At 42.8% G+C, this 23439-nt stretch overlaps 3 protein-coding genes across 8 annotated transcripts; 1 reads left to right on the plus strand and 2 right to left on the minus strand.

The window, feature by feature from the left end:
- The first annotated feature begins 1310 nt into the window (after positions 1–1310).
- Positions 1311–5247, plus strand: PNRC2 (proline rich nuclear receptor coactivator 2). Of its 4 annotated transcripts, none has more exons than XM_062509122.1 (3): positions 1311–1469; positions 2322–2526; positions 2995–5247. In XM_062509122.1, the coding sequence occupies exon 3, from the start codon at positions 3013–3015 to the stop codon at positions 3433–3435; it is 423 nt and encodes a 140-aa protein (XP_062365106.1). In that variant the 5' UTR covers positions 1311–1469; positions 2322–2526; positions 2995–3012; the 3' UTR covers positions 3436–5247. The 4 variants fall into 4 exon arrangements, with proteins under 4 accessions (XP_062365106.1, XP_062365109.1, XP_062365105.1 ...); XM_062509125.1 differs by having other exon boundaries at positions 1315–1469; positions 2325–2526; XM_062509121.1 differs by lacking the exon at positions 1311–1469 and adding an exon at positions 1711–1951.
- Positions 5248–5533: 286 nt separating this feature from the next.
- SRSF10 (serine and arginine rich splicing factor 10) lies at positions 5534–15879 on the minus strand. 3 transcript variants are annotated; one of them, XM_062509022.1, is made up of 7 exons: positions 15727–15879; positions 13784–13888; positions 11987–12090; positions 10427–10589; positions 10063–10116; positions 9783–9884; positions 5534–6731 (listed from the first exon to the last, which is right to left on the minus strand). In XM_062509022.1, the coding sequence occupies exons 1-7, from the start codon at positions 15789–15791 to the stop codon at positions 6713–6715; spliced, it is 612 nt and encodes a 203-aa protein (XP_062365006.1). In that variant the 5' UTR covers positions 15792–15879; the 3' UTR covers positions 5534–6712. The 3 variants fall into 3 exon arrangements, with proteins under 3 accessions (XP_062365006.1, XP_062365005.1, XP_062365004.1); XM_062509021.1 differs by lacking the exon at positions 5534–6731 and having other exon boundaries at positions 6969–9884; positions 10063–10113; XM_062509020.1 differs by lacking the exon at positions 5534–6731 and having other exon boundaries at positions 6969–9884.
- Positions 15880–20088: 4209 nt separating this feature from the next.
- LOC134053901 (fatty acid-binding protein, liver-like) lies at positions 20089–22316 on the minus strand. The gene is made up of 5 exons (XM_062509236.1): positions 22262–22316; positions 22031–22138; positions 20798–20970; positions 20425–20514; positions 20089–20139 (listed from the first exon to the last, which is right to left on the minus strand). Exons 1-5 carry the CDS (start codon positions 22314–22316, stop codon positions 20089–20091), a joined length of 477 nt encoding a protein of 158 aa, XP_062365220.1.
- Positions 22317–23439: the final 1123 nt, after the last annotated feature.

A 23439-nucleotide genomic window follows, 5' to 3' on the forward strand; every position in this document is an offset into this window, starting at 1 on the left:
AGCTTTTTTTTTTTAATAACTTCACAATGAATACAAACTTCTTTTTAGAGTCTTTGTCTGGGTTGTGTCACAGCCCGGTAATACCAGGTCAGTTAAAAAAAAAAAAAAATTGTTTTAGTGATTAAGCAGGAATATGTAATTTTTCCCTTCTGTACCTGAAAATGCAGGGTAACTCAATCCAGGGATTTTACCTCAAAATAAAAACTCAGAATGTTCACGTGTTTTTTTTAAGTACTGCCATATTTTGGTGGGGTTGGAACTGAGCTCATTCTTTTCCATTTTCTTTGAAACTTCCTTTTTTTTTTACCTTTAATGTGGTGCACAGTGCTAGACTGGCCTCTCAGTGATGGGCAGGAAACACTCCCACATGTGCAAATTTCTTATATATTCCTAATTTTCATTCATCTTACACATGGTAAAGGCCAAATAATGTGTGTTGTTTCTTTGAAATGATCCTTTGAGGCAAAATAAGAGAATGCGAATATAAACACAAACTGCAGCCACTGCTAGGGGCTCTGCATACCCACAGCGCTGGTTTAAACCTGGGGAAGCTTTTCCCTGTATTTTGACCTGAAACATCCCTCTACGTCGTTTTCAATACTTCAAATTTAAACATTAAAGAGTTTAACTAAATGTAGGCGCAGGGAATGGGCTCAACAAACCTGAGACTCTCCATTTGACATCAGAGCGCAGCGGGGATCTCTGGGGGAGCTGGATTTTACTCTTTGTTCGCTGAATCCCTTTTCCCGACGGCCCTCGCTGGCACAGCCGGGTGTTTTGTGCGTTTCTCCCTTTTTTTCTTTTTTTTTTTTTTTTTTGTTAATTATCTTACCTCTTTGAAGCCCCCAGCGGCAGCTGGCGCGAGCGCTGCCCATTATTTTTGTTGTGCTAATCCGCGGGCGGGGCGCGGCTGGCAGCGTGTCCGGGGGCTGTGGAGAGGGGCCGGGGGAAGCTGCGGGCGGTGCCCGGCGGAGGGGCCGGGCCGGGCGGGACAAAGAACAGAGGCCACTCCGCTGGCAGCGTGTCCGGGGGCTGTGGAGAGGGGCCGGGGGAAGCTGCGGGCGGTGCCCGGCGGAGGGGCCGGGCCGGGCGGGACAAAGAGCAGCGGCCGCTCCCGCGCTGCCCTTCGTGAGGGGATTCAAATGGCGGCCCCGCGCGCCGCGGCCGCTCTGCCGCGGGCCCGCCCGGCAACAGGCGGGGCTTGGCTCCCATTGGCGGAGCGGGCGAGCGGCGCGCTCCCATTGGCTGAGGACGCGCGGCCCCGCGGAGGGGGGGAGGAGGGAGAGGGTGTTAAACGGCGCAGAAGGCGGCCGCCATTTTGTGTGGGAGAAAGAGGGGCGGTGCGGAGCGGAGGGAGCGGAACTCTGAGGGCGGGGGTCGGACAGTGGCGGCGGAGCAGCGCGGGGTCGGTTCCTGAAGGGCCGAGTGTGTCCCTGCTGCTTGTGGGCGAGCGGAGCGGACAGAAGTCGGTAAGGGGGGAGCGGTGCGGGAAGGAGCGGGCGCGGCCGCCGCCATGTTGCGCTCCGTTGTTGGGGAAGGGGGGACGGGGGTGGGGTCCCGGCTCCACTCAGATGTCGGTGAAAGAAGGAGGAAAGTTCGGAGGCGAAAAAGCTCCGGTCGGCGGGAGCAGACGGCAGCTGGGCCGGGGCCGGTGGCGTTATCTCGGCTTTTGGTTTCAGTCCAAACAAGGAGGAAGCTGGAAATGGGGATGGGCGGCTCCTCTGGAGCTGTGGGAAGGATGGGCAGGGGGCTGCTGAATTTGGAGAGTGACAGGAGCTGAACAGGCTCGAGTGCGTCAAGATTAAAATCTTAAGAGATCCCAGGAAAAGATAAGCCCTGAGCAAAACAGGAAATTAGTGTAAGAGTTATTAAGGAATTGCTTGGCTAACGAAGAAACAGCTGACAAATGACAAACGGAGTTCTCTGATGGCGGGGGAAGGGTTTGGACACTGTGGGTATTTCTTGTATTGGTTCCAGTTCCTAAAGTATTGTCTATTGTACTTTTTCCCTACTAAAACCAAAGGGATAAAGTGCTTGGTTGTCTTTCAAAATGGTTTTTAAGAGAGAGCAAGAACAAAATGTTTTTACTTGGTGTATGCTAAGTATGATGATGATCTTTATGTAAGTAGAGAAAGACAAAACTGTTGTCTTTTTGGGTGGAGTTTTGGGATTTTGTTTATAGCATGTTGTCATCTTTAACACATAAAGAGACACAGCTGACTCTGAATTCTCAGAATTATTTCCATTTGCCCTTTTTTCCACCCCAAAGTGAAACAGTTGTTTCGTTAATCTGAATTGAAATTTCTTTCTCCTTTCTGCAGCAGGACTTCTCCCTTGGTGCTTCTGTGCCGAGAATCCGATGTTAGGCTCGGCTCCCTGGCTGAAGACAGCAGGTCAGCCCATGAAAACTTCTATTCCCAGCCAAAGGAAGGAGTCCAGCACAAGGCAGCACCTGTTTTTTCAGGCTTGGAAGCAAGAAAGGGGGCAAGAGTTGGAGAGTGTGGAATCGGAGAAGACCACTGAGAGGTAAATGGAGGTGGGAGGGGGGAAATAAACACTGCAGGGAGAGCTGGCAGGGAAGTGCTCTGCTGGAATCTGGGTGTGGGGTTTGGGAACTGAATTAAATCTGTTCCACTTGAGGTGGTTTTCAGTTCATTTTGGGTTTATCAGAACAATCCTCACACTTAGCAGGAAGTCTGGGGAGTGGCTTTATCAGTGCAAACTTTGCCCAAGCTTTAGGTGTTAACAGGCTGAATTTAAGTGTGTACAACACTCAATACTGACTTGATAAAATCTGGCTCTGCATTTTCTGAGCGAATTTTTGTTAGTCCCATTCCTCCAGTTACACCTTTTCTGAGAAGTGGTGTGCTTAGAGTGAGTTTTGGTTAGATCGATTTTTGTCACTTTGCTTGATATCTAAACATTATCTGAAATACTTGGTTTAAAAAAAGAAAGGGTAAAAAATACTTACGCTGACTCATCTTGTTTCTACAGGTGACATTTAAGTTGAAGATGGGTGGTGGAGAAAGATACAACATTCCCATTCCCCAGGCTAGAAATACCACCAAGAACCATCAGCAACTTAAGAACAGGCAGAAGAACAAAGACCAGAATTCTCAGATGAAAACCTACGTGAAGAAGGAAAGAGGCCACAGCTGCAGCTCCTCTCCTGGTGCATGGCAGGCCATGCAGAAAGGGGGGAAGAACAACGTTCACTTCCCCAAGAATCCCAATTGGAATCCTGCTCTACCCAATCACAACCTGTTGTTCACCCCTCAGAGCAACCAGAACTATGCTGGGGCCAAGTTCAGCGAGCCACCCTCCCCAAGTGTTCTGCCTAAACCACCAAGCCACTGGGTACCTGTTCCTTTTAAACCTTCTGATAAAGAAATAATGACATTTCAGCTCAAAACCTTACTGAAAGTCCAGGCCTGAGTTGTAACTTGTGTGATTTTCAGAAGTGATTTCGACTGTCAGGGTTTCAAATGTGAGCATTGCTTTTCCCAACTCCAGCTGCACAGGTGTGCAGACCAGGTGTTCTTGCTGCATGTAGTTAGTCACTTGGAGAGGGGTCAAAGTTGACATTCCCCTCATATTTTACCTCAAAAGTTCAATGCTGTGTTCACCTCACTGTGAAATACCTATTTTCTTGAAAATCAATCAGATCCTGAGCAGTCACCATTTACTGTATTTAAAAATGGGACTGCGTTCCAAAATTGGAATTGTGACTTTGAATTGTTAGAAAACCACCTTTTACCTAACTTAATGCAGCATGAACTGAAAATAAAAAACGCACTGAAAACTTTAGTCAGGTTATTTGCTGCTTTTCTGACTGATGTGAGATTTGCTAAACACTCTGCAGAGCAGAAACCTCCTCCTGGGCACAAGGGGAAGCACAGCTGATTCTCTTTCCTGTCCCTGTGAGCTTTAGTGGCACTTCTGCAGTTGTGGCTGAGCGTTTCAAGCCCCTGACTCCCATCTGGAATGTTCTGGAAAGGTGTGGAAGAACTCGGGCAGATCCATAAATCCTGTCCAGCTGTGCTTCCCAGGAATCTCCCTGAGTGCCAACTGAAGACCTAGCATTGCCAGGTGACTGCCAAAAAAACTCCCTTAAATCCTTTGTATGCCCACTGCACTGAGGAGTTCTAAACCACATTTTTATCAGTTTTTATTAAAAAAGTGGGAGTAGTTCCTTAATCTGATCTTAAATTGGTTCCCTTGTAGCAATTAATAGTTTGGGGCAGGTGTTAGAGATGTTCTCACAGGGAAGACAGAGCCATGTAAATACATGTAAAACATTGTAGAATATGTAAAATTCTGCTGGGCTTTCCTGCACAGAAGTATTTTTAGTACAAAACTGCTGAATGTAAGATGACCATGTTGAGTACGTGGCCTGGTTTTAAAAAATGGTATTTTGTTTAAAAAAAAAAATTAACCAAAAAAAAAAAAAAAAAAATTTGTGGCTGTGCCCTTGCACTTCACATGCAGTGAACATGCACATTGTATTTGGTTGTAATATTTTTTTTTTTAAAAAAAGCAAAATCGGTGCGAAAGAGGCTTATTTAGATTTTTTTTTTTCATTAAAGGAAAAGAAAATAAAAAAAAAATAAAGCTGCTGGAGTTTTGGATCCTCCTGTTGTGGATGTGTAGGAGCGGTGTGTGGTCAGTGATGAAAAAGCACTGAAATGTTCCAAATCAAGTGTGTCACAAGAAATGCAAATGCCTGGGTTTGGGTGCTTGATACAACTGAAGGATTGTAATAGTTCTGTGTTTCTGAAATGCACCTGGGCTCCGTGAAACAACATCTAGTCCCAGTCTTTGCTAAAATCCCTGGGCAGAGGCCAAGGCACGGTGGCTCCTGTGCTGTCACCCTCCAGCTGATCCTGCAGCAGAACAGCTGGAAGGTGACAACAGGAGCAGCTTTTAAAACACAAGGATTGTTAAAAAAACAGAGTGCTTTAATTTGAATAGGCCTGTTGCAGATTGTGAAATGGTTGGAGGTGTTTTTCTGTACATTCCAAATGCAGTGGCAGCTGAGCTGAATGTTTACAAAATTATTGTTCCACCTCACATGGAATTAATTAATTGGCAGTCTCTTAAACTTGTGTTGTGATCTGGACCTTCACCAGAGTCTGAGTTGTATCCCAGTTAATGAATTAGCTATCCTCTACTTCAAATTGTCAATCACTGATGATGTTGGTACAAATTGGAAACAAAACATTTAAATAAACTTTTTTTTTTTACCCCCTAACAGCATCTCTGTGTTTTCAGATGGAAATGGAAAAGTGGAATGACCTAATTTTTGGCAGTTCCCTTCCCAAGAGAGGTTTCTTTAACTGCAGCCTTCTCCTTCATGCCTTTCCAGTGGTTTGGGAACACAGGGCTTGAGAATTAACACTAATTAATGTTCCTGACAAAACCAGAAGCTGGTGAGCCTGGGAAGCAGCACTGGGGGCTCCATCTCCCACAGACTACAGCTGGATTAATTAAGTCAGAAGTTGCTCTCAAGTTATAGTCAAAACTTGTACATTTTATTCCCAATTCACAGGGTTATTTGCACAGATGGAACACAAAACTCAAGAAGAAAGGATGTGGATGAATAAAACATCAGCATCTCCCATCAAACACACTACAGGGTACAGAGTCTTCCCTTCCTACAATAGTCTCAGCAGCAAGAGCATCTTTAGACAAATATTATAGCAATGGACTACAGACTTTTTTAAGCAAATTACAAGATAAATGGAGAAAACCAGCAATTCTTAATGGGTGATTATGTCCTAAAAATGTGTCAATTTTATCCCTTTGTACTTCAAAATGTTCATGTGCACCATCCCTGCCAAGGCCCGAGCAGCAGTGCTGTGCCCACTGCCCTTCTCTGAGCACACCCCGAGCTCTCACCCCAGACTCTACAGGCAAGGAAAAAAGCTCTGTCCAAGCAGAGAGCTCAAAACAACATTGAAACCATAAGATTCCACTTCGAGTAAAACCATGATACTGTACATTAAACATCTTGGTAAGACATAGAAAGGATAACATTGAGCTTTCAGAGACCAGTCTATCAGAGTCCCTAATTAAACACCCAGCTACTTAACCACTAAATTGAAGATTTTTAATTACCAGTTGGGTGCATGGACTTTAGGTGAAAAAGAAGTTCCAATAGAGCCTTCTATGACTGCTGACACCACTCGATGCACTGCAGATATTTTGGAGCACAGCCATTACTTTCAGCAGATTTTTCTTGTTTTTTTTACATACTACTTCAATTCTACAAATTTTGCAGGAATGACAAAATCTAGTTTTACCACAGAAAAACGTAATTCCCACCATTCTTGAGACTCCAAAAGAAAGATGCCTAGACATGATCTTTTGTAGCCTGCAAAGTTCTTGCATTCCAGCTGTGCATAACCTGCAGGAAGCTTGCAGAAGACAGGCTCCTGCTTTTTTATTTTTTAGGGCAGGACTGGGATACCTGCATCAAGGAAGGGAGATGTTATCTAGATGGGCTGTGGCTTGACTTGCATGAATGCATAAACATTCCCTGCCCTTCTGGCCACATCCTGCTAACTCGTCCCCAACTGAAAGGCCCACAGAACAGCTTCTTCACAATTTTTCCATGGGAGCAAGAACTAGGACAACATCTTTATTCATGCACTCTTGAAACATCGTGGGTTTGTGTTCGGCTTTTCTGGCTTGTTCATATACACAAGTCAAGTCAAAGTTTAGTCCTACCTCTGGGAGAGAAAGAAAGAACCATCAGAACTGGCAGACACTACATTATACTTGCAACGATCTGGATTTTCAAAACAAAAATTAAACTGTGCTATACATAAATGCTGAGGCACACAATATAAGGACATGCTGACACAACAGTTAAGGAACAGTTACTGTTATTCTGCCTGGACATGGAGATTTCTCCTCCCTCCTCCCACCCTTCCAGCTCCCATTGCAGCTGGAGCAGCACCAGGACCAAGCACAGCAGTCCCTGCAGGTCCCTGGCAGACACAGCCACGCTCCCCCCCCACTCAGGCACGAGGACCCCTTTCAAGCAGGAGTTAGTCGTGAAGACTGTATTTATATAAATTAATCTATAAAGCTGAGAAGAGTGGGGGGTTTCTGCTGTTAGGAGCAGAAATAATCACAGCACTTACAACGGGTGACAGTGGGTTTATCAAAGCAGTTCAGTGCTTTACAGAGGATTTTTGCCTTTCAGGGCAGAACCTTCAGCTGGGTACACAGTAGTGCCAGGAGACAGCTCCATCCCTGCTGCCACCTTCCACAGAACCACTGCTGACACCAGTTTTGATATGGCAATTATAAATTGATACGGTGATACTATAAATTTGATTCTGTATGAACCTTCAGTCATTGCTTTTAAGTAGTTTTATAACCTGGCTAATAATACCTGAATTATAACCTATGGGGCAAGTCCATCCAGCAATAATGAAAATTAATGGCAAAGAAAATTCAACGTATTAGAGTAGAACATTTGCTTAGCGTTCTCAGTTTGTCTTGTACCCCTTCAAAAATGTGAAGTGACATTTGTTCACACACTAAATGAAAAATCCCTGCCTTTGCTGAAATACCATAGTAAGGATTTTACTCCATAAGGGATGCATAGCTCTACTCCTAACCATGCTCTGGAGCCAAATTCTAAAGCTACAATAATTCCAGTGGATCAGTATTTCCTTCATTTTTTTTATTACAGCATGTTTGCTAAATTTACAGCAAGCAGAAAATAAGCTGGGTCTTTAGTTATTTTGATCAAAACATCGATGTTTTAAAGGTAGTACACAATATTTGTTAAAAAGAACATATAAAAATACCTTTTTAGAAGCCTCTATAAGAAAGGAAATACAAAGTTTAATCCCACAACTTTCCTCTGCTAGAGCTGCACGCTACTGCTACAGTTTTAAATAGACTTTTTGCTGTTTTTAAACTATACATCCAGGAAAGTCTACAAAATTAAAGGAACGTGCATATAAATGATTGCATAGCAGAACATGAACATTAACTGCAAACAGTAAAGAAAAAGTTAGAAATACTATCAAATGTACAAAGGTTCTAGGATCAAGCCCTAAGCACGTTCTGCTGATGAGATCCCAAAGCCATCTGCGCTTCTTTAAAGGCCCTGCTGAAACACTAAATCCAAACCCTAAAACATTTCTCTGAAAAAGGAACTTCTGGAAATCAATGTCTTTATAAGCTACAGACATCATCAGACAGGGAGGAACACTTAAGTGTTTGATGGTGGCTTTTGAAGAGAAAAAAAAAAAGAAAAACAATGTCAAAAGCCATTTCCATAACAAAGGATCTTGCCTTCTAGAGAAATACTGGTGAGATTACACACTGGGTTTGTTATTTTTCACGTTCAATTTTCTAAATATACTGTATTAGTGATACACTACATAACTAGAGATGCAGCTCTTGTTCATATCCAACTTCAAACATTTGTTCTGAAGGAAAATGAGTTCTTGTAACCAAACCACTATCCATTCTGAGGAAGGAGTGATTCAGACTTGCTTGACCAACTGCTTTTTTGCTGTGTAAAAAGCAAGTCTGGTAACCCAGGGAGATGGCTACAGTTTGATACCTATGAATACACCAACTAACCACAGGAGTCATTGGCATAAAAGTTTAGTTCTTATATACTGTACACACACAACTTGAAACGATCTACTTGTATCTAACAGCAGGAAAACTAAGCAACTTTATGGTTAACTGCTCACTAAAATTGAGGATACAAAAAACTGCATAAAATGTACACACAACTTAGTATTTAGTTGCTCTGCCGTTTGCTGCAATCTGAATTTAGATTTTTCCATTTCAAGGTGGGTTTTCCCCTCACTTTCAGCACCAGCAGCCAGGGCAGAGGCAGTGAAGCCTCTATCCCAATGGGTCAGGACACTGCACAGGCTCTGAGTGAGCTCCAAGCCCAGCTCTCTGCCCATGTTGTACATGCAAGGTTAGTACCATCTCTCCAGACAGCAGTCTAAAGAGAAATCTCCCAAATCTCCTTCCACAGATCTCCATCTGCCAACCTGCTGGTGCTGGTGGGCACAGAGAACACCAAAACCTGCCCTGGAGCCATGGAAACAAACTGCCAGTCTGATTTCCCAGCAGCCAGTGTTGCACTACAGCTGTCCAGTTTTCCTCTTTCTCACAAAGTTTAGAGCTGAAGAACCAGTTAAACAGCTGGTTTAACTGCCCAGCACAAACTGGTACCAATTTTTCTATGGGTGTGACATTTGTAAAAGGACAAATGTTGCAAGTTACGATCAATCAAGTCACCACCAAATATCTAAGCATTAAAAATGCAAATCTTTACAGAAATATACATAGAGACACCACAACCAAATCAGTAGCTGCCCATGACATTTAACCAAGTGGACAATCTCTCTCTCCCTCTCTCTCTCTCTCTCTCTGTGGCTTCTCAACACTGTTTTAATTTCAACCATTGTTGGCTACAGGGAAAACTGACAAAGAAAATATTTTTTAGCACTGTTGCAACATCATATTCCTGATAATTTAAGTAAACTGAACTGTGTGTAAATGAATCTTACATGTCTAAACCAACATGGATACACTGTTAGTGGCCACTGGACTTGGGACTAGTCCAAGACCTCGATCTGGATTTTGACCTAGATCTAGAATGTGATCTTGACTGTGATTTGGATCTAGCTGGTTCTTTTTTCCTCGACTCCTTCTCATATCTTGAGCTGGACTTATAGTGTGTTTTAGAATCTGTTTTAGAGGTGCCTCTAGATTTGGTGTGAGATGCAGACCTAGACCGTGATTTAGCCTTCATTTCTTTCTTGGGCTGTGACTTGGATCGTGATCTTGAATTGGACTTAGATCTTGAAAAAGATCGATTGCGGTGTTTGAACCTAGCAGAATAAAGGGGAGAGAGGAGATTTGAATGTAAAAACACTATTCTTAGACATCTAGTACATCAAAAATTGTTTACCGTTTTTGCAGGAGAAACTTTTTTTTTTTTAAACCTATAGTTAAAGGAATACAGTGATCTAGTTTGCAATTTAAAGGGTGTAAAAAGTGGTTTTTTACCTATCATTGTCCGAATGGCTTCTGCTACGACGAGGTCTTCCAGTAGGTCTACTGCTAAAAAGGTACATCAGAAAAAGTAAACGGTGACAAATACCTATGTAAACGCACAAATACTTAACACATTCCACTTTCAAGCTGTGCATTTGCTTTTAGTTAATTCTCCAGTGCAGCACAGAATTGTTTCATTCACTATCCCTGATCAGATGCAGCATGCAAGGTACGCAACTCCCAGTGGATACTCCCACGATAGAAAATTTTTTTTAAAAAAATTATATATTATTCAAAAGTGGAACAATGAAATAGCGTGGTGTGTCTGTGCTGTGCAGCTGAGGCCAGCCCCACATTTTCTCTGTGGGACACTTACTTTCTGGGGCTATAGGATCTTCTATAGCTGTAATCAAAGGAGCGACTCCTCGACCGTCTGCGCTCGTAACTGCGACTCCGAGACCGCCTGTATCTGTCATAGTCATCGTAACGAGAAGAACTGTACAGGTTTCTCCCTTCCTTGGCTTTCATTTGGTTTGGTGCTGTAAAAATAGCAATATTTGCAAGTGAAGACGATGCTCTGCTTTTTCACCTCAAGGTCCAAGCCGCGTGTTTGGTGTTGAGCAGAAAGGCTCGTTGGTGATTTGATGTTTATGAAGGGACAGGGAGAGGCTGCTCTGTGCCCTTTGTTTTGTGCTGCTTTAACCACTGCACACAAATTAATGCAGCCTTGGGGGCACTGTAAATCCAGAAAGCAAAACAAACAACAACATCAAAAAAACCCCCTCAAAACCAGTCAGAAAAGACTAATGCTCCATAAAACCAGAACACAGAGCTGGCCGAGGTGATTTCAGGCCAGCTGCAAACTGGTACAGCAGGTCAGAGCCAAGACTGACACATCCTGCCTGACATTCCTGAATTTACCCAGTCAGTGAAAGCTAATTAAACACTTCTTCCTAACTGCACAGCAACACCATCACACCTGACCCGCAGCTGTGTTTAATCATTAAAGTCCCACCTTATACAAAGGCTCTGGTGGATGCCGCACTAAGAGAAGTCTGACTCCAAAAGGAACCCCCAGTAAAACAATTCACTTTCAACCTGCAGCTTAGTTATTTAAGTAATTAAGAATGAATGGACCTATTAATCTTCCACTATATTTCCTCTGAGCAGCACAGCTCTCCTTCCTTTCTATCAAATTCAAACCAAAGACCATGCTCCAAGTATTTTAAACATGGTGTAACAAACATCCCCTGTACTAAATGGCTTCAAATTTTGTCTTGGTGCTGCTTGCAATACACTAAGATGGATTTAGTTAATTTTGCTCAGAAACTTGTTAGAAATCCCAATGTTTATAAACAGGACAGAAACTTGTCCTTTGGAAAACAGAATTTCCATTGACTCCAATAAAGTTAATTGTGAGGACTTGAGGGAGAACTGGACAGTCAGGTTGTTTCTATGAGAGCTGTAACTAAAGACCTTTAAGTCTTTTTTATTCCCAGGTATCACATGAGTACTACAGTCCTGCTTTAGACCAACAAGTTTGTGCCAAGTTTTACAAATCTCTATCTCCCTGCAAATTAAGATTACACACACAAACAACAGATTAAAAAGACCTAAATTCTCTTTACATTCATCTGTTCTGAAAATACAAGTTCTGCTCCACCTTAAATGGAAACCTGACTTTCATCCTGACGCCAAATGAAAATGAAGACATTACCTCAATCCTGGAAATCACACAGAGCTGCACAGAAAGCTCTACAGAACTACTGTGGTGACTGCTGTACTTAGTTATCCATTTATAATTAAAACGAGTTCATTAACAATTACGGGATAAAAGGCAGAACATCCAAATGCTATTTATATTCAAGAAGAACACATCACAACAATTAGCACCTCGTGCAGCGCTTGGTGCTGAAATTTAACTCCAGGCACTTACTCTTGCGGTCCCCCTGTGCAAACTGGATTTCTATTTGCCGACCACAAATCCACTTTCGATCCAAATTATGGAGAGCATCTTCTGCATCACGGACATCTTCAAATGTGGGCAGTGTTAAGGTACTTGGGAATTTGAGCAGTTTAACAGATTTGGTATTTAAAATAAAAGTCAAAATGATCAAGCTGTTTTCTCGTTTTAAAGACAGGTTTTCTTTTAAGCTCTTTTGTTACGCCACTCTAGTGGTTGTTTTTTTTTTTTAATTAAACAACAGCTATCTGAGAACTCCTGTAATAAAATTACAGTCTTGTAATACGACCATGAATTTATCCATCAGCAGGCACTTGCTAAGTAATGCTCTTAATTTTTTTCTTCTCCCACTTGTACTTATGCAAAGAAAACAAAGGTACACCCTTTCAAAATACACTTATTAATGGCAATTTAGTTCTCTCCACTACATTGAGTTTATTAAAATTAAGCCCTGGTTCTTAAATTATTCTGGACATACCAACAGTAAATATTAACTTTAGAATTGGAATAAAGCTTTTTTTTTTTTTTTTTTTTAAAAACTGATTTTAGGTTTAACTAATGCCATGTCACAGCCCTGTGTGCAGAACCTCCCCAGTGTGAGAGAAGAGCAAACACTGTGAGCCCTGCACTGGCACTCAGGACCAAGGTACAGTGACAGACATTTATTTAAATGCTGGAAATTACACCCCTAATTCCAGCTTGTGGGACCCAAAACAATGAGCTGCCTTTGCCCTCCAGGCCACTTATTTCTCAGCAGCATCATCTCTGCAGGAGAGAAACTTCCATTTCATTCAGACCACAGTTACAGTAGCACTCACAAGAGAAATATTACAGGTTTTGTCAATGGACTAAACCAGAATAATTCATCAAATTACTGCTTACATGACAGACAGAAGAAGAACTGTTATTCTGTAGGATACATCAGGTATGACTCCTTTAATCTTGGCCACCATTCAACTTCATCTTGACCTTTAACTCTTTAAGTGCTTGTCAGAAGGACTTGTCATGAGATGCTTGGCCAAAAATGACAGATGGCTTTATCTTTAACTTTGAAAAACAACCTTTTCCCCCTTTTGTAGATAAAGCGAAGCTTTGTCTCCCATTATGGCTTGTCCTTCTTCCAGCTTTTCTTTATTTTTTCTTTTCCCAAACTCTCCCTTCTCTTCAAGCCTGATCCTTAAGAGGTCTTTGGCTTGTCTACTTGCCTTAATTGTTGAACTCTACTCTAAAGGTTCTTTCATGCTTTCTCTTTGGGGTCGCCATTACTGTACAGCTTTACATTCTGAGGCAACAACAGAGGACAGCAAATTAGGGGACAATATTAAAGAAAGAAGTTCACCTCATTTTTTACACAATCTGATTTTGATCAAGTGATTCCAGTTCCCATTTGTTAAAATTAACAATGAATAGCAGCCACATTTTGCTAAGCACAACTTTACTTACACACCAGTGATAATAAAAACGTGCTAGACAATTTTGAGTCAGTGATAAATTTTCATTTAAATCATATATTATTAATTTCAGTGACATAAGCAAGCTTTTATATTACTGGACTTAAGTTTTGCAAAAAAAAAAAAAAAAAAAAAAGGCAAAGAACAATTGAGAGAAGTTAATCTTCAAAACTAACGAAACACCACGACATAAGTAAGACACTTATTAGATACAACACAAAAGTAAACTGCTTTTTCATTTAGATTGGTTACCTCTTACACAAACTTGAATTTCAAACTTCAACACCCCTCACTAATGAGCCATCTGGAGAAAGGATATTGAACATAGGCAAATCCTCTGGGACGACGAGTGTAGAAGTCAAGTGGAACGTAAACATCAACTATAGGCCCATAACGACCAAACTCACGGCGCAAATCTTCGGACCTGCAACACCACAAACACCTGATATGGCTTTGGCACTGCTCAGGGTGCTCCAGAACACCCAGCAAAACAAAATAAAACAAAGCAAATCTACAATTCGTATGACCAGCCCTGGTTTTTTGGAAGTATTTGGTGGAGGATGAAAGTAGCAAAATTTTATTTGAGGAGAAAAAAGCGTTTAGATAGCGCACAGAGCTCTTCTGAAACACTCAAGTCTCAGGATGCTCAAGATACACCCTGGTAGTTTGAAACCAGCCTTCAGCATAAAAATAAAAATGAGAAGAGATGCACATCAGTTCATTCAATGGAACCAAGGTTGGCAGAAAGTGCAGGAAAGGATTGTTAAACTATTGTTGTTATTATTCAAGTACCTCGACAGTGATTTTGCAACACACAAACATCCATTATGAGATCCAAATAAACATTATGAGAAAAAACCAGTCACCCAGACTCATTTCCATAGGATGATCAATACTTACAACCACATCAAACAGAACAGATCTCAGTGAGCAGCCACTCATGCCCTCAGGATAGTTTTTCCAAAGAGTTTGCTTTAGAGAGCTGAGACAAAACTGTCCAGCTGCATCTACCCCTGGAACAACACCCTCTCCTCAACAGAGGTTTCTCATTCACATTATCTCCCCACCTTTAATTTTGTGACATTTGAGGCCGAAAACTTGCATGAGATGACTGATGTAATAGCGTATTTAGGTGGCATGTCAGAGTTACTACTGGTTTTTAGGATTTTTACATTTCTCTTGCATCAGTTGGGAAAAAAATCACACACTCAATGCTGGCAGAGGGGAACTACCACCAGCTTGGAGATTTCACAATGAAACCACCTCTGTGCTTAAGGTGAATCCTCAATAGGATCCAGATTATTGTGAAGAATTTGGAAATAATCACCCTCAGGTGTTGCTAAAGCAAAATAAACTACTGGGGAAAAAAAAAAGTACAAGTTTAATTTGAAGTTATTTATCAGTGTTCTCAATTAATTCCATTCCATCGTGCCCACACTGCTGTTGTTGGCTGAACAACTTTGATCCAAGTCACCCAGGCAGAGTTGGAAAACTCACATTTTATAGGACTAGATCGCCACAGTTTCTACGCAAAAATAACAGCACGGGAATGCTCTGTAAAACGCATTCTGTGCCAACAAGGCTCTGTAAATGTTCCACAGATGATAAACACCAAAGATGTTCTGTATCACTTAACTGCCAAAGCGAAATTAGGAAAACCAGCAGTTCACTAAAAATATGTAAGGAATAAATAAGAACCTGTGCAATGCTCTGTTTTTGTTGTTTCAATTCCCTGCGAGAAGTTCTCTCCCCTTACGGGCTCTCGGTACACAACAATGACCGCAGGAACATTCCACCTGGACCGGCAGAAGCTCCCACACTAACAGGACCGGCTACGCCAGGAATTTTGGGTACAACTGCTCTATTTTCTCCCATCTAGCAGCAATACTGCATTTCCAGTGGAGCATCCCAAACTCCAGCGGCTGTCCAGCATCGCCCCGATGACACATCCCGCCTGCATCTCCCGCTGGACACACTCAAAGGCGGCTGCGGGACTTTCACTTTGTTGCGGCCCAGCTTTGTTCTTTCTGGACGCTGTTTGGAAACGGATCCGCGTGGAGAGGCGGGGAACGAGCAGCATCGCGAGGAAAATGGAAGGCAGGGCAGGGAGAAGGGAGAGCGGAGGGAAGGAGAAGGCAAAGCGGAGGAAGGGAGCGGGCCGGGCTCGCCCCCTTCCCTCCCCCGGCTGCGGGGGGACCCCCGCGCCCGCGGCCTAGCGAACCCGCCAAAGCCTGCGCGAGCCCCCGCTCCGCCCCCACTCACCGGGTGTCGTCGGCCACGTTCCGCACGAAGAGCGAGGTGTTGGGAGGCCGCAGGTAGCGGGACATGTCGGCGGCGCTGGGAAAGACTGGAAGGAAGGAGAGGAGGGAAGGAAGGAGGGAGGGAAGGAGCGAGCGCGGCCCGGGCGCGGCGGGAGCGGCTGAGGCGACCCTGGGGGAGCTGCACCGCCCGCCCGCGCGCCGCCTCTCGCGAGACTTCCCGGGGGGCTTCCGGCGAGAGCGAAGCGCGGCGCCAAAATCCTGCCCCGGTTCGGCAGCGCGCATGCGCTCCGGCCTCGCGCGGGAGCTCGCGGGCCCGCCTCCGGGAGAGGCGCATGCGCGCTGCCGCTCTCCCGCTCTTTCCCCGCGCTCGCGCCCGCGGGGCCTCGCTTTTCCCGCCGAAAGAGAGGGCAGGGGGAGCGCGCGGGGCAAGATGGCGGCGGCGTCCCCGCCGTGAGGGGACGGCGCGCCCCGGCCTTGTGCAGCCCCCTCAGCGCGCCATGGATCCCTCCCGTGCCTTCCTGCGCAGCCAGCTGCCGCGGCCTCGGGCTATAACGCCCTTCCTGAGGCTCGGGGTGATGCTTTGAGAGGCTGACCTGGAACAGAGACTAGACAGAGCTAAAAGAATAAAGTAGGTATTTATTAAAAGGATACACCTCGGGCAGTACAAGAGCCCGGCCTGGGCTACACCCAGGATGGATCCGAGATCCTGGATGGATCCTGGTCACGAGTTTTCACACTTCTATAAGTTTTGGTCCTTTTACATGTTTGGGTTAATTGTTCAAATACAGCTTCAGGTTATGAAGTCCCATCCTCCTGGTTTGCTAACTAAACTGTGAAGAGAACTTGTTAACACTTCATATGGAGCTCGCAGCTACACACCTAGGCAGCACAAAATCTGAAAAATATGAAAGCTTAAACTTAAGGCATCAAAGGGATTGCTGTTCTGTGGCCTTTTTGCAAAATGTGGAGTACATAGAAGTTCTGTTAAGAAAAGATGCTGATTGACGTTTTTCTGCTTTCAAGCCTAATCAACAAGAACAGAGATGTAACCTGTGAAACAGTAAGCTCTAAGGGATATCTCTGTGTTAGAAAAACTAATTGGTAGAACTGCCTTGTTAAGGTTTAGGGCTGGACATGCTTCAATAATCTCAGACCTAAGTGGGAGGTTAACAAAGTCTGAGAAAAAAAGGATGCCCACTGATAGAGGACACAAAGAATGCAGAATTTATGGGCCATATGGCAAGAACTCCCAAGATGAGAGAAACTAATAAACCCAACTCAGCAACTGTGCTGAAATGATCTCCAACTGGGTTAAATGTAATTTTACATTTTAAATCCACCAACCCACAGACCGCTGACCCAAAAGGAGAGAAAGACTGTGAACGGCACTAATTAGCATAACAAATAACAGAATAATTTACCAACAGAAGATAGAATACTAATTCAGAACTCCAGTGACTTGTAGCCAAGGAACACTAATTCCTTTTGTTTGCTAAAATGTTTAAGTAGTAATAAATTCTGATGGTTGATGTGCTCGATTTGTGGAATCCCACAGAGCCCCCAACTGTGCAACTCTGAAATAAATGACCAGTGTCTCTCTGGAGGATGTAACTGTCGTTGCACATGGAGTAATTAATCCAATTTCTGCGGAGAACACCGTTGCCCACAGCCCTGTTGAGCCCCAGGAGTTTTCATCACACTGTTTGCACAGGACCAGCCCTTTCCATTAAAGTCGTTTGTGTGATGAAAACAATTCAGTTGGTGGGTGGAGGGATTATTTCTTGCCATGCTCATGTGTGACTCACATAAAGGTGGATAAAAGGCACGTCTGTGACCCAACAGTCACAGGATTTGGGGAAGAGTTCAATGAAAAATCTGCATTTCCACGTGAGGGATTTTCAGCAAACTCCTACAGGGACAGAAAGACTTTGAGCTGATGCAGCCCTGGTGTCTGCCACCAGTGAATTTTCATTTTTATTTTTAATATTCATGAATGAAAACTGGTGGGAGGACATTGCTGTTCATATCTTGGCAATCTCACACTAAGAAGTGCCTCATTTTTACAGGTTTTGAATGACAGATGATTCGAGTTTGAATGGCAGAGGAAGTTCAGTCACTAACACAGGAGATGTGCAGCCATATACGCTTCCAAAGAAAAGGAATTTATGTGGTTGTATGTTCAGGGTCTGTGTGCAGGACTCAACAGGGAAGGGATGGGGACCTCTGACCATGTTTTTTGCATTTCATATTTACAGTTAAGATATTTCTGTATGCAAGCAGCAGGTTGAGTTCTTACCTAGTGCTATATAAACACAGATCTGCTGACACAAACCATTAAAAGAACATAAAAATCAAGCCAAGAACCCACATTAGAGACTGGAATTGTGGTGGGAGTGCTTGGCACAAAGCAAAAAAGAAAATAAAATTATTTTATGGACGTTCTTAAAACAATGAATTTACCAGAGTGGACTTTGGTGACGGATAGAAATCCTCGCTGCCAGGATTATCTTTTCAGAGTGTGTCAGATTGGGAATCAAAACTTTGAACAAGATCCAAGTTTGATTATAAATACTCCAATGGAGTCCTTCACAGAAAACTTCACTTGTTTTTGTGGAATAGTGAATCCAGAGCTACCATCCCAGCCTGTTGGGCCATCTGGGAATGCTCATTCCTTTGGGCCATGGGACAGAGATACCAGTCTGATCAAAATCCTTCCAGTTTTGACTGCTTCACATAAGGACCTGCACTGAATATTCCACCTAAATCTGGGCTGCCCTGTGGCAGAAGGACATTGCCAGAAGGATGGGAATGATTGGCAACATTGCTGGAAATACGAAATCCTTACAATTGTGAAAACAGCCAGGTGAAGTGTTCTTTTAATTTTTTAAAATTTTAACAATTAGAACGACTTAGCATGAGTTTAAGTTCTAAATAAGGTTCATGTCCTTTTAGTGTGTAGTATCTACAGCAATCGTTTTGTAACAGGTTTTAAATGAGAAATGAATGAACTCTGCCTTGGTTTAGAAATAAACCTGAAGTGTCTGGCACATTCCATCCTCCAGTTTGCAGGTGCAGTGTTCAGTCATTGCAGAGCTGCAGCATTCTGTGAATTTCTGCTGGAAAACCACATGGTGTGTTTGGTTTCAAGGTGTGTTTGCAGCAGTTACCCAGCAACTCCCGGAGAGAAGGGTGCCAAGTTCTTTCTTGGGTGACTTTTGCAGCACCAGTGCTTTAAAGCAGCCTCCTCCTCCTCCCTGAGTTTGACCAGCCCTGATTTCTGTGCTGTTCGTCGTATTTCTGTGTAACTCACATGGAATTTAATTCTGCCTGAAGGAGTGTGCTTGGCATTAGAGCTGCCTGGGAAGCAAAATGAACACAATGATCTTTTATGCCAGTGAAACTCCCCCTGAGAACAGCCTTATCCCACAATAAGAATACACTTCCCAAATTGCTTTTATCATGTTGTGTTATTAACTAAAACACAACCTCCTCCCTCCCAGAGTGCTGTTCTAGCATGGGGAGATGTAAACTCAGCACTCTTCATTGGGATAAAACCTCCAAATGCCATTATCAGTCCAGCAACTTTGTTCATGCGGGTCTTGCACCCAAAACCCATTCTAACAAATCTGCACTGACTTAAATTATTAAATTGGGCTGCTGATATAATATTAGGATCTAATTAGCAGAGAAATTGTTCTAGGCCCAGCTCCTGTTTTATACTTCAGAGAGACACAGGGTCTGAGTAAAGTCTGGTTTACTTGAGCTTCACAAACTTGGGCCATGACAAGAGAGTGAGAGTTCATTGCAAACTGGAAGAAATGTTTCATTTTCATTGTTCTTGTAGTGCCTCTTAATTGTACTTTTGTGTCATTCTGTTTCAAAACAGCCATCCCTATTGTTAATGACTGGTGAGTAGTTCACAGCTTTTAAAATATTGCTGTTTCTATTCCTGGGACAGATCAGCTCAACAAATGCCTGACTGTTGTGTTAGCCAGGTCATAGGGAACAGGGTTTGGTTAAAGACAACTTTATTTAGACACAGGAACTAAAGCTGAGTGTGTTCATTCTGTGTGTAAGAAATCAAGAAGCATTTCTGTAGCTTTTGGCTGCTGCCAAGGATTATTGTGGTGAACTGGAACAATGTGATTTATGTCCAGGTTGGGTTGTCTGGGAAGCAAATTTCTGTCACTCTGAGGACAGAGGGGAAAATGCAGTCCTATAACAAGGGGAGGTGCTGTGTGAAAGGAGAGCAGGATCATTATGATTTCCTGTACTGTTTGTTGAGATAAAACGAAGATCACACCTTGTGGAAAGTGCACTTTATTTCAGGTAGGTAAAGGTGTCACAGGGGAGGGATCTCTCTTCAGACTTTCTTGCCTTTTCTGACAAGTGTTACTCCACCATATGTTATAGTCTGTGGGAGACAAATACACACTTAAAACTTTAGGAAATCTATTTATAGCTAAGTGGCACAAGTGTCTGTAATTCATTAATAAATCCATCCTAGTTCACAAGAAAATACAATCACAGTACCTGTCTATAAATATATGTACAACATCTGCACGAAGGAAAAGCTGGAGCTGGTTGTGCCCCTTGGAGCAGTCTTTATCCACAGGGACACTTTGTAGACACTATGAGCTAATCAACATTTTTTTCCTTCAGCATTTTTCTGCAAGTGCCCTTATTTTCTAGCACTTACCTCCACCATTTCATTTCCTTTAACTTCCTGCTCGTGAGAGAATTTATCTGATTTAGTCACCAGCTTCCCGTTGACCAAGTTTACAGTGCACTGTTGGAACATTTAAAAATATTTTAAAGGAATTAGATTTTGGAATTCAATTCGAGTAAGTAGAGGACTAATAAATAGGAAATAAATTACACTGATGTTTCATAATGACAGCTGCTAATTTAAACTGAAGAGCACAGCATTTGAATAGGAGTTTTAGGAACATTTCTGTTTGTTGAAGTGATAGAAATGTTTGCAAATGGAAATGTTACAAACAAATTCCACTCACACAGAAACTGAGGTTTAGGGATAAATAAAGAGATGTGCCATTCTTGGAATGCTTTACCTTCAGCTTCCTGCCATCCATGGTGGTGATGTCAGCCTCTTTGCCAAGTGTAAACGAGTTGGTTACAGATTTGTTTGGTGTTTTGGATGTCACAACAAAGTCATTGCCTTTTTGTTGTATTTCAATAACAGGTTTAATATCTTTGGCCATTTTGATAGTGTCATCTGGCAACCCTGCAAAAACAGGCAAAACAGGACTTTTTGTTAGGGAAATAGCAAATTCTTTTCTCCAACAAAGTCACAAAAGATCCAAACCAATATTGGAACGTTATGTCCAAGTTAAAAGACAAATCCTCTTTTGGATTCATCTCTTCTCTGTGGGCTTTTTGCTCTGTTCCTTCTAGTCTGGTTAAGTTTTGATTCTGTATTTGGTGATGTGTCGGATTATGAATTGTTTATTTCCCTAAGGGCTGGCCATGGGGTGACAACTGTCCATGAAAAAAAAAAAAAAACAAAAAACAAAAAGACAACCCACATGTGAATTATTTTATTTTCTCAGGGAGATTTGATGTGGGGAGGATTATCTGTGCAGTCAAAGCTGCAGCAGTGGGAGTACCTCACACTCCCTTTCTGGGGTGTCCCTGGCATGATTTGAGGGTGTCACTGTCACCAGGACAGGGATTGGTTCTGTCACGCTGTCAGACCAGGCTTTTAAACTGGAACTGGATCTCACTCTCCTGAACATCTCCTGTTTTCTCTTAAAAGCCCCAAGGGGAATGTTTTGTTGGCAAAGGTAACTGCATATTTATTGATGTAGCACCTCCTAATCCTCACACCTGATAAGAACTCAGATTACTGACATTTATCACAGGTGATAATCACTGACAGGTTACTGACCACTCATCACAGTGTTAATCATTCACAGATTACTGATGAACATTTGTGCTGCAGAAAGGGCTTCTGTGCCAGTAATTATGAAGCTGAGTAAGTCATTGACAGTTTGTTTCTAATTGTATTTGTTCATAAAATTACAAGTCAGTCAACACAAGTTAATTTTTGTTATAGATCTTCTTTCTTGAGGAGCCCATCTAACATGAAGACAGGATTTTGGGGGTTGTCTGTAACATTCCTCCATCCATTTGTACAACTTTCAGCTTCTTTTCACATCCAAATTAGATCAGACAGACTTAACCAAGCAGGGGGAGTTTGTCATAGAAAGAAAAGGAAAAACCCCATGGAAATGCAGCAGTAAAAGCTGTGATGCCAATGATTTGAGGAGGGAGCAGCCACTTACCCAGAGCCTTGAGGAAGGGCTCGAGGTTGTCCTGAGCATAGATCTGCCAGGTGCCTGCAAAAGCCATCGTGTGACACAGCGAGGGCTCTCCCTGCTCGCTGGGATGCTCTTTATGGAAAGAGAAAGGCCGGCCCAGTATTGTCAGGGGGCTAATTATTAACTGGGAAAGAGCAATTATTAATCAGTTATTTGTTCTTGATGATCATAACCTCTAGTTCATGCGGCTCTTACCTTGACTTGGGGTGTTGTGTTTGTTGTGGGGTACTGACCTCGGGTGATTGTCCATGGTTGTTGGAAAGTGTCACAGTGCACTTTCTTTTGTTTGCTTTTTGTTACAGTTTCTGTGTTTAGCACATTTGCTGGGTCTTGAGTAGAATTCTTCAGATAAAGTTACAGTAGATCAAGGTAATTGGTTTTGTACAGCAGGAACATCCTAATTATCACAATCACAGTATTCTCTGCTGTGAGCACTTGAACCTTCAGTGGTGGATAAAGGATTAATAAAATCATTCTATTTCTTTCAAAATTGTGAGCCTCCCGTTGCTTGAGGACAGGGAAAATATGCCTTTATCCAGCAGATGTCAGTGAGCTGCATCCAACTCTGAGTTGAATTGAATTCAGTTTTACTTTTTTGTTTTAATAGAAGATAAATGATAAAACATGGAACATTGCTTAGAGAGTGAATGCAGGAAGCAAATAGGATGAGTTATTTTTTCTTCTCCCCAGCTGCACAAGGAATTCTTCACTCATTCCAGCCCTTCAGGGATGTTCCTTGCTGTCTGTGCAGGCCTGACTGTTGATTTTGGAAGACTTTCATTAGATTATGTGTCTTGCAATTAGATTGCTTAATTCAAACAGAGCCTGTATCCCAGGGGTGGGTGACCTCTCCAAATTAACTCTTCATTCTATTTAAATAGAAACCCAATACTCAGCTTTTTCTTACCAATTCACAACCCTTTTTTAGTAGGTAATTTTAAAGAAGATTCACACAGAAAGAGCCAGATTTGTAATTACATTTACCTGTGAGAATTCCTGATTTGCAGGGTCATTTTTATGTGTGGAGCATGTCCTGACTTCCCATATACCCACAGCTGGAGTGATTTCATCATGGATATACTCAAAGCAGTGCTGAGATGTCACCAAGGGTTTGAGTTTAATGACACACACACACACTCAGGCTACAAGAAAATCTGTTACAAGCAGTGATTTAATACAAGAACCCTCCACTGAAAGCCTCATGTGTGAATCCTCTGGTATTTCCCACACAGTTTTACCAGGGCAGAGTTTCTCTGGAAGGTGAACATGCAGTGTACACACGTGTGAGCACACACACAAGAATTGTTCTCTAACAGTGCCAAAATACTGAAATACTGCTAAAATAAACATCGAGACACAAGCCTGAATTTTAG

Source organism: Cinclus cinclus, chromosome 26, assembly GCF_963662255.1.
Source record: "Cinclus cinclus chromosome 26, bCinCin1.1, whole genome shotgun sequence".
Taxonomy (NCBI): domain Eukaryota; kingdom Metazoa; phylum Chordata; class Aves; order Passeriformes; family Cinclidae; genus Cinclus; species Cinclus cinclus.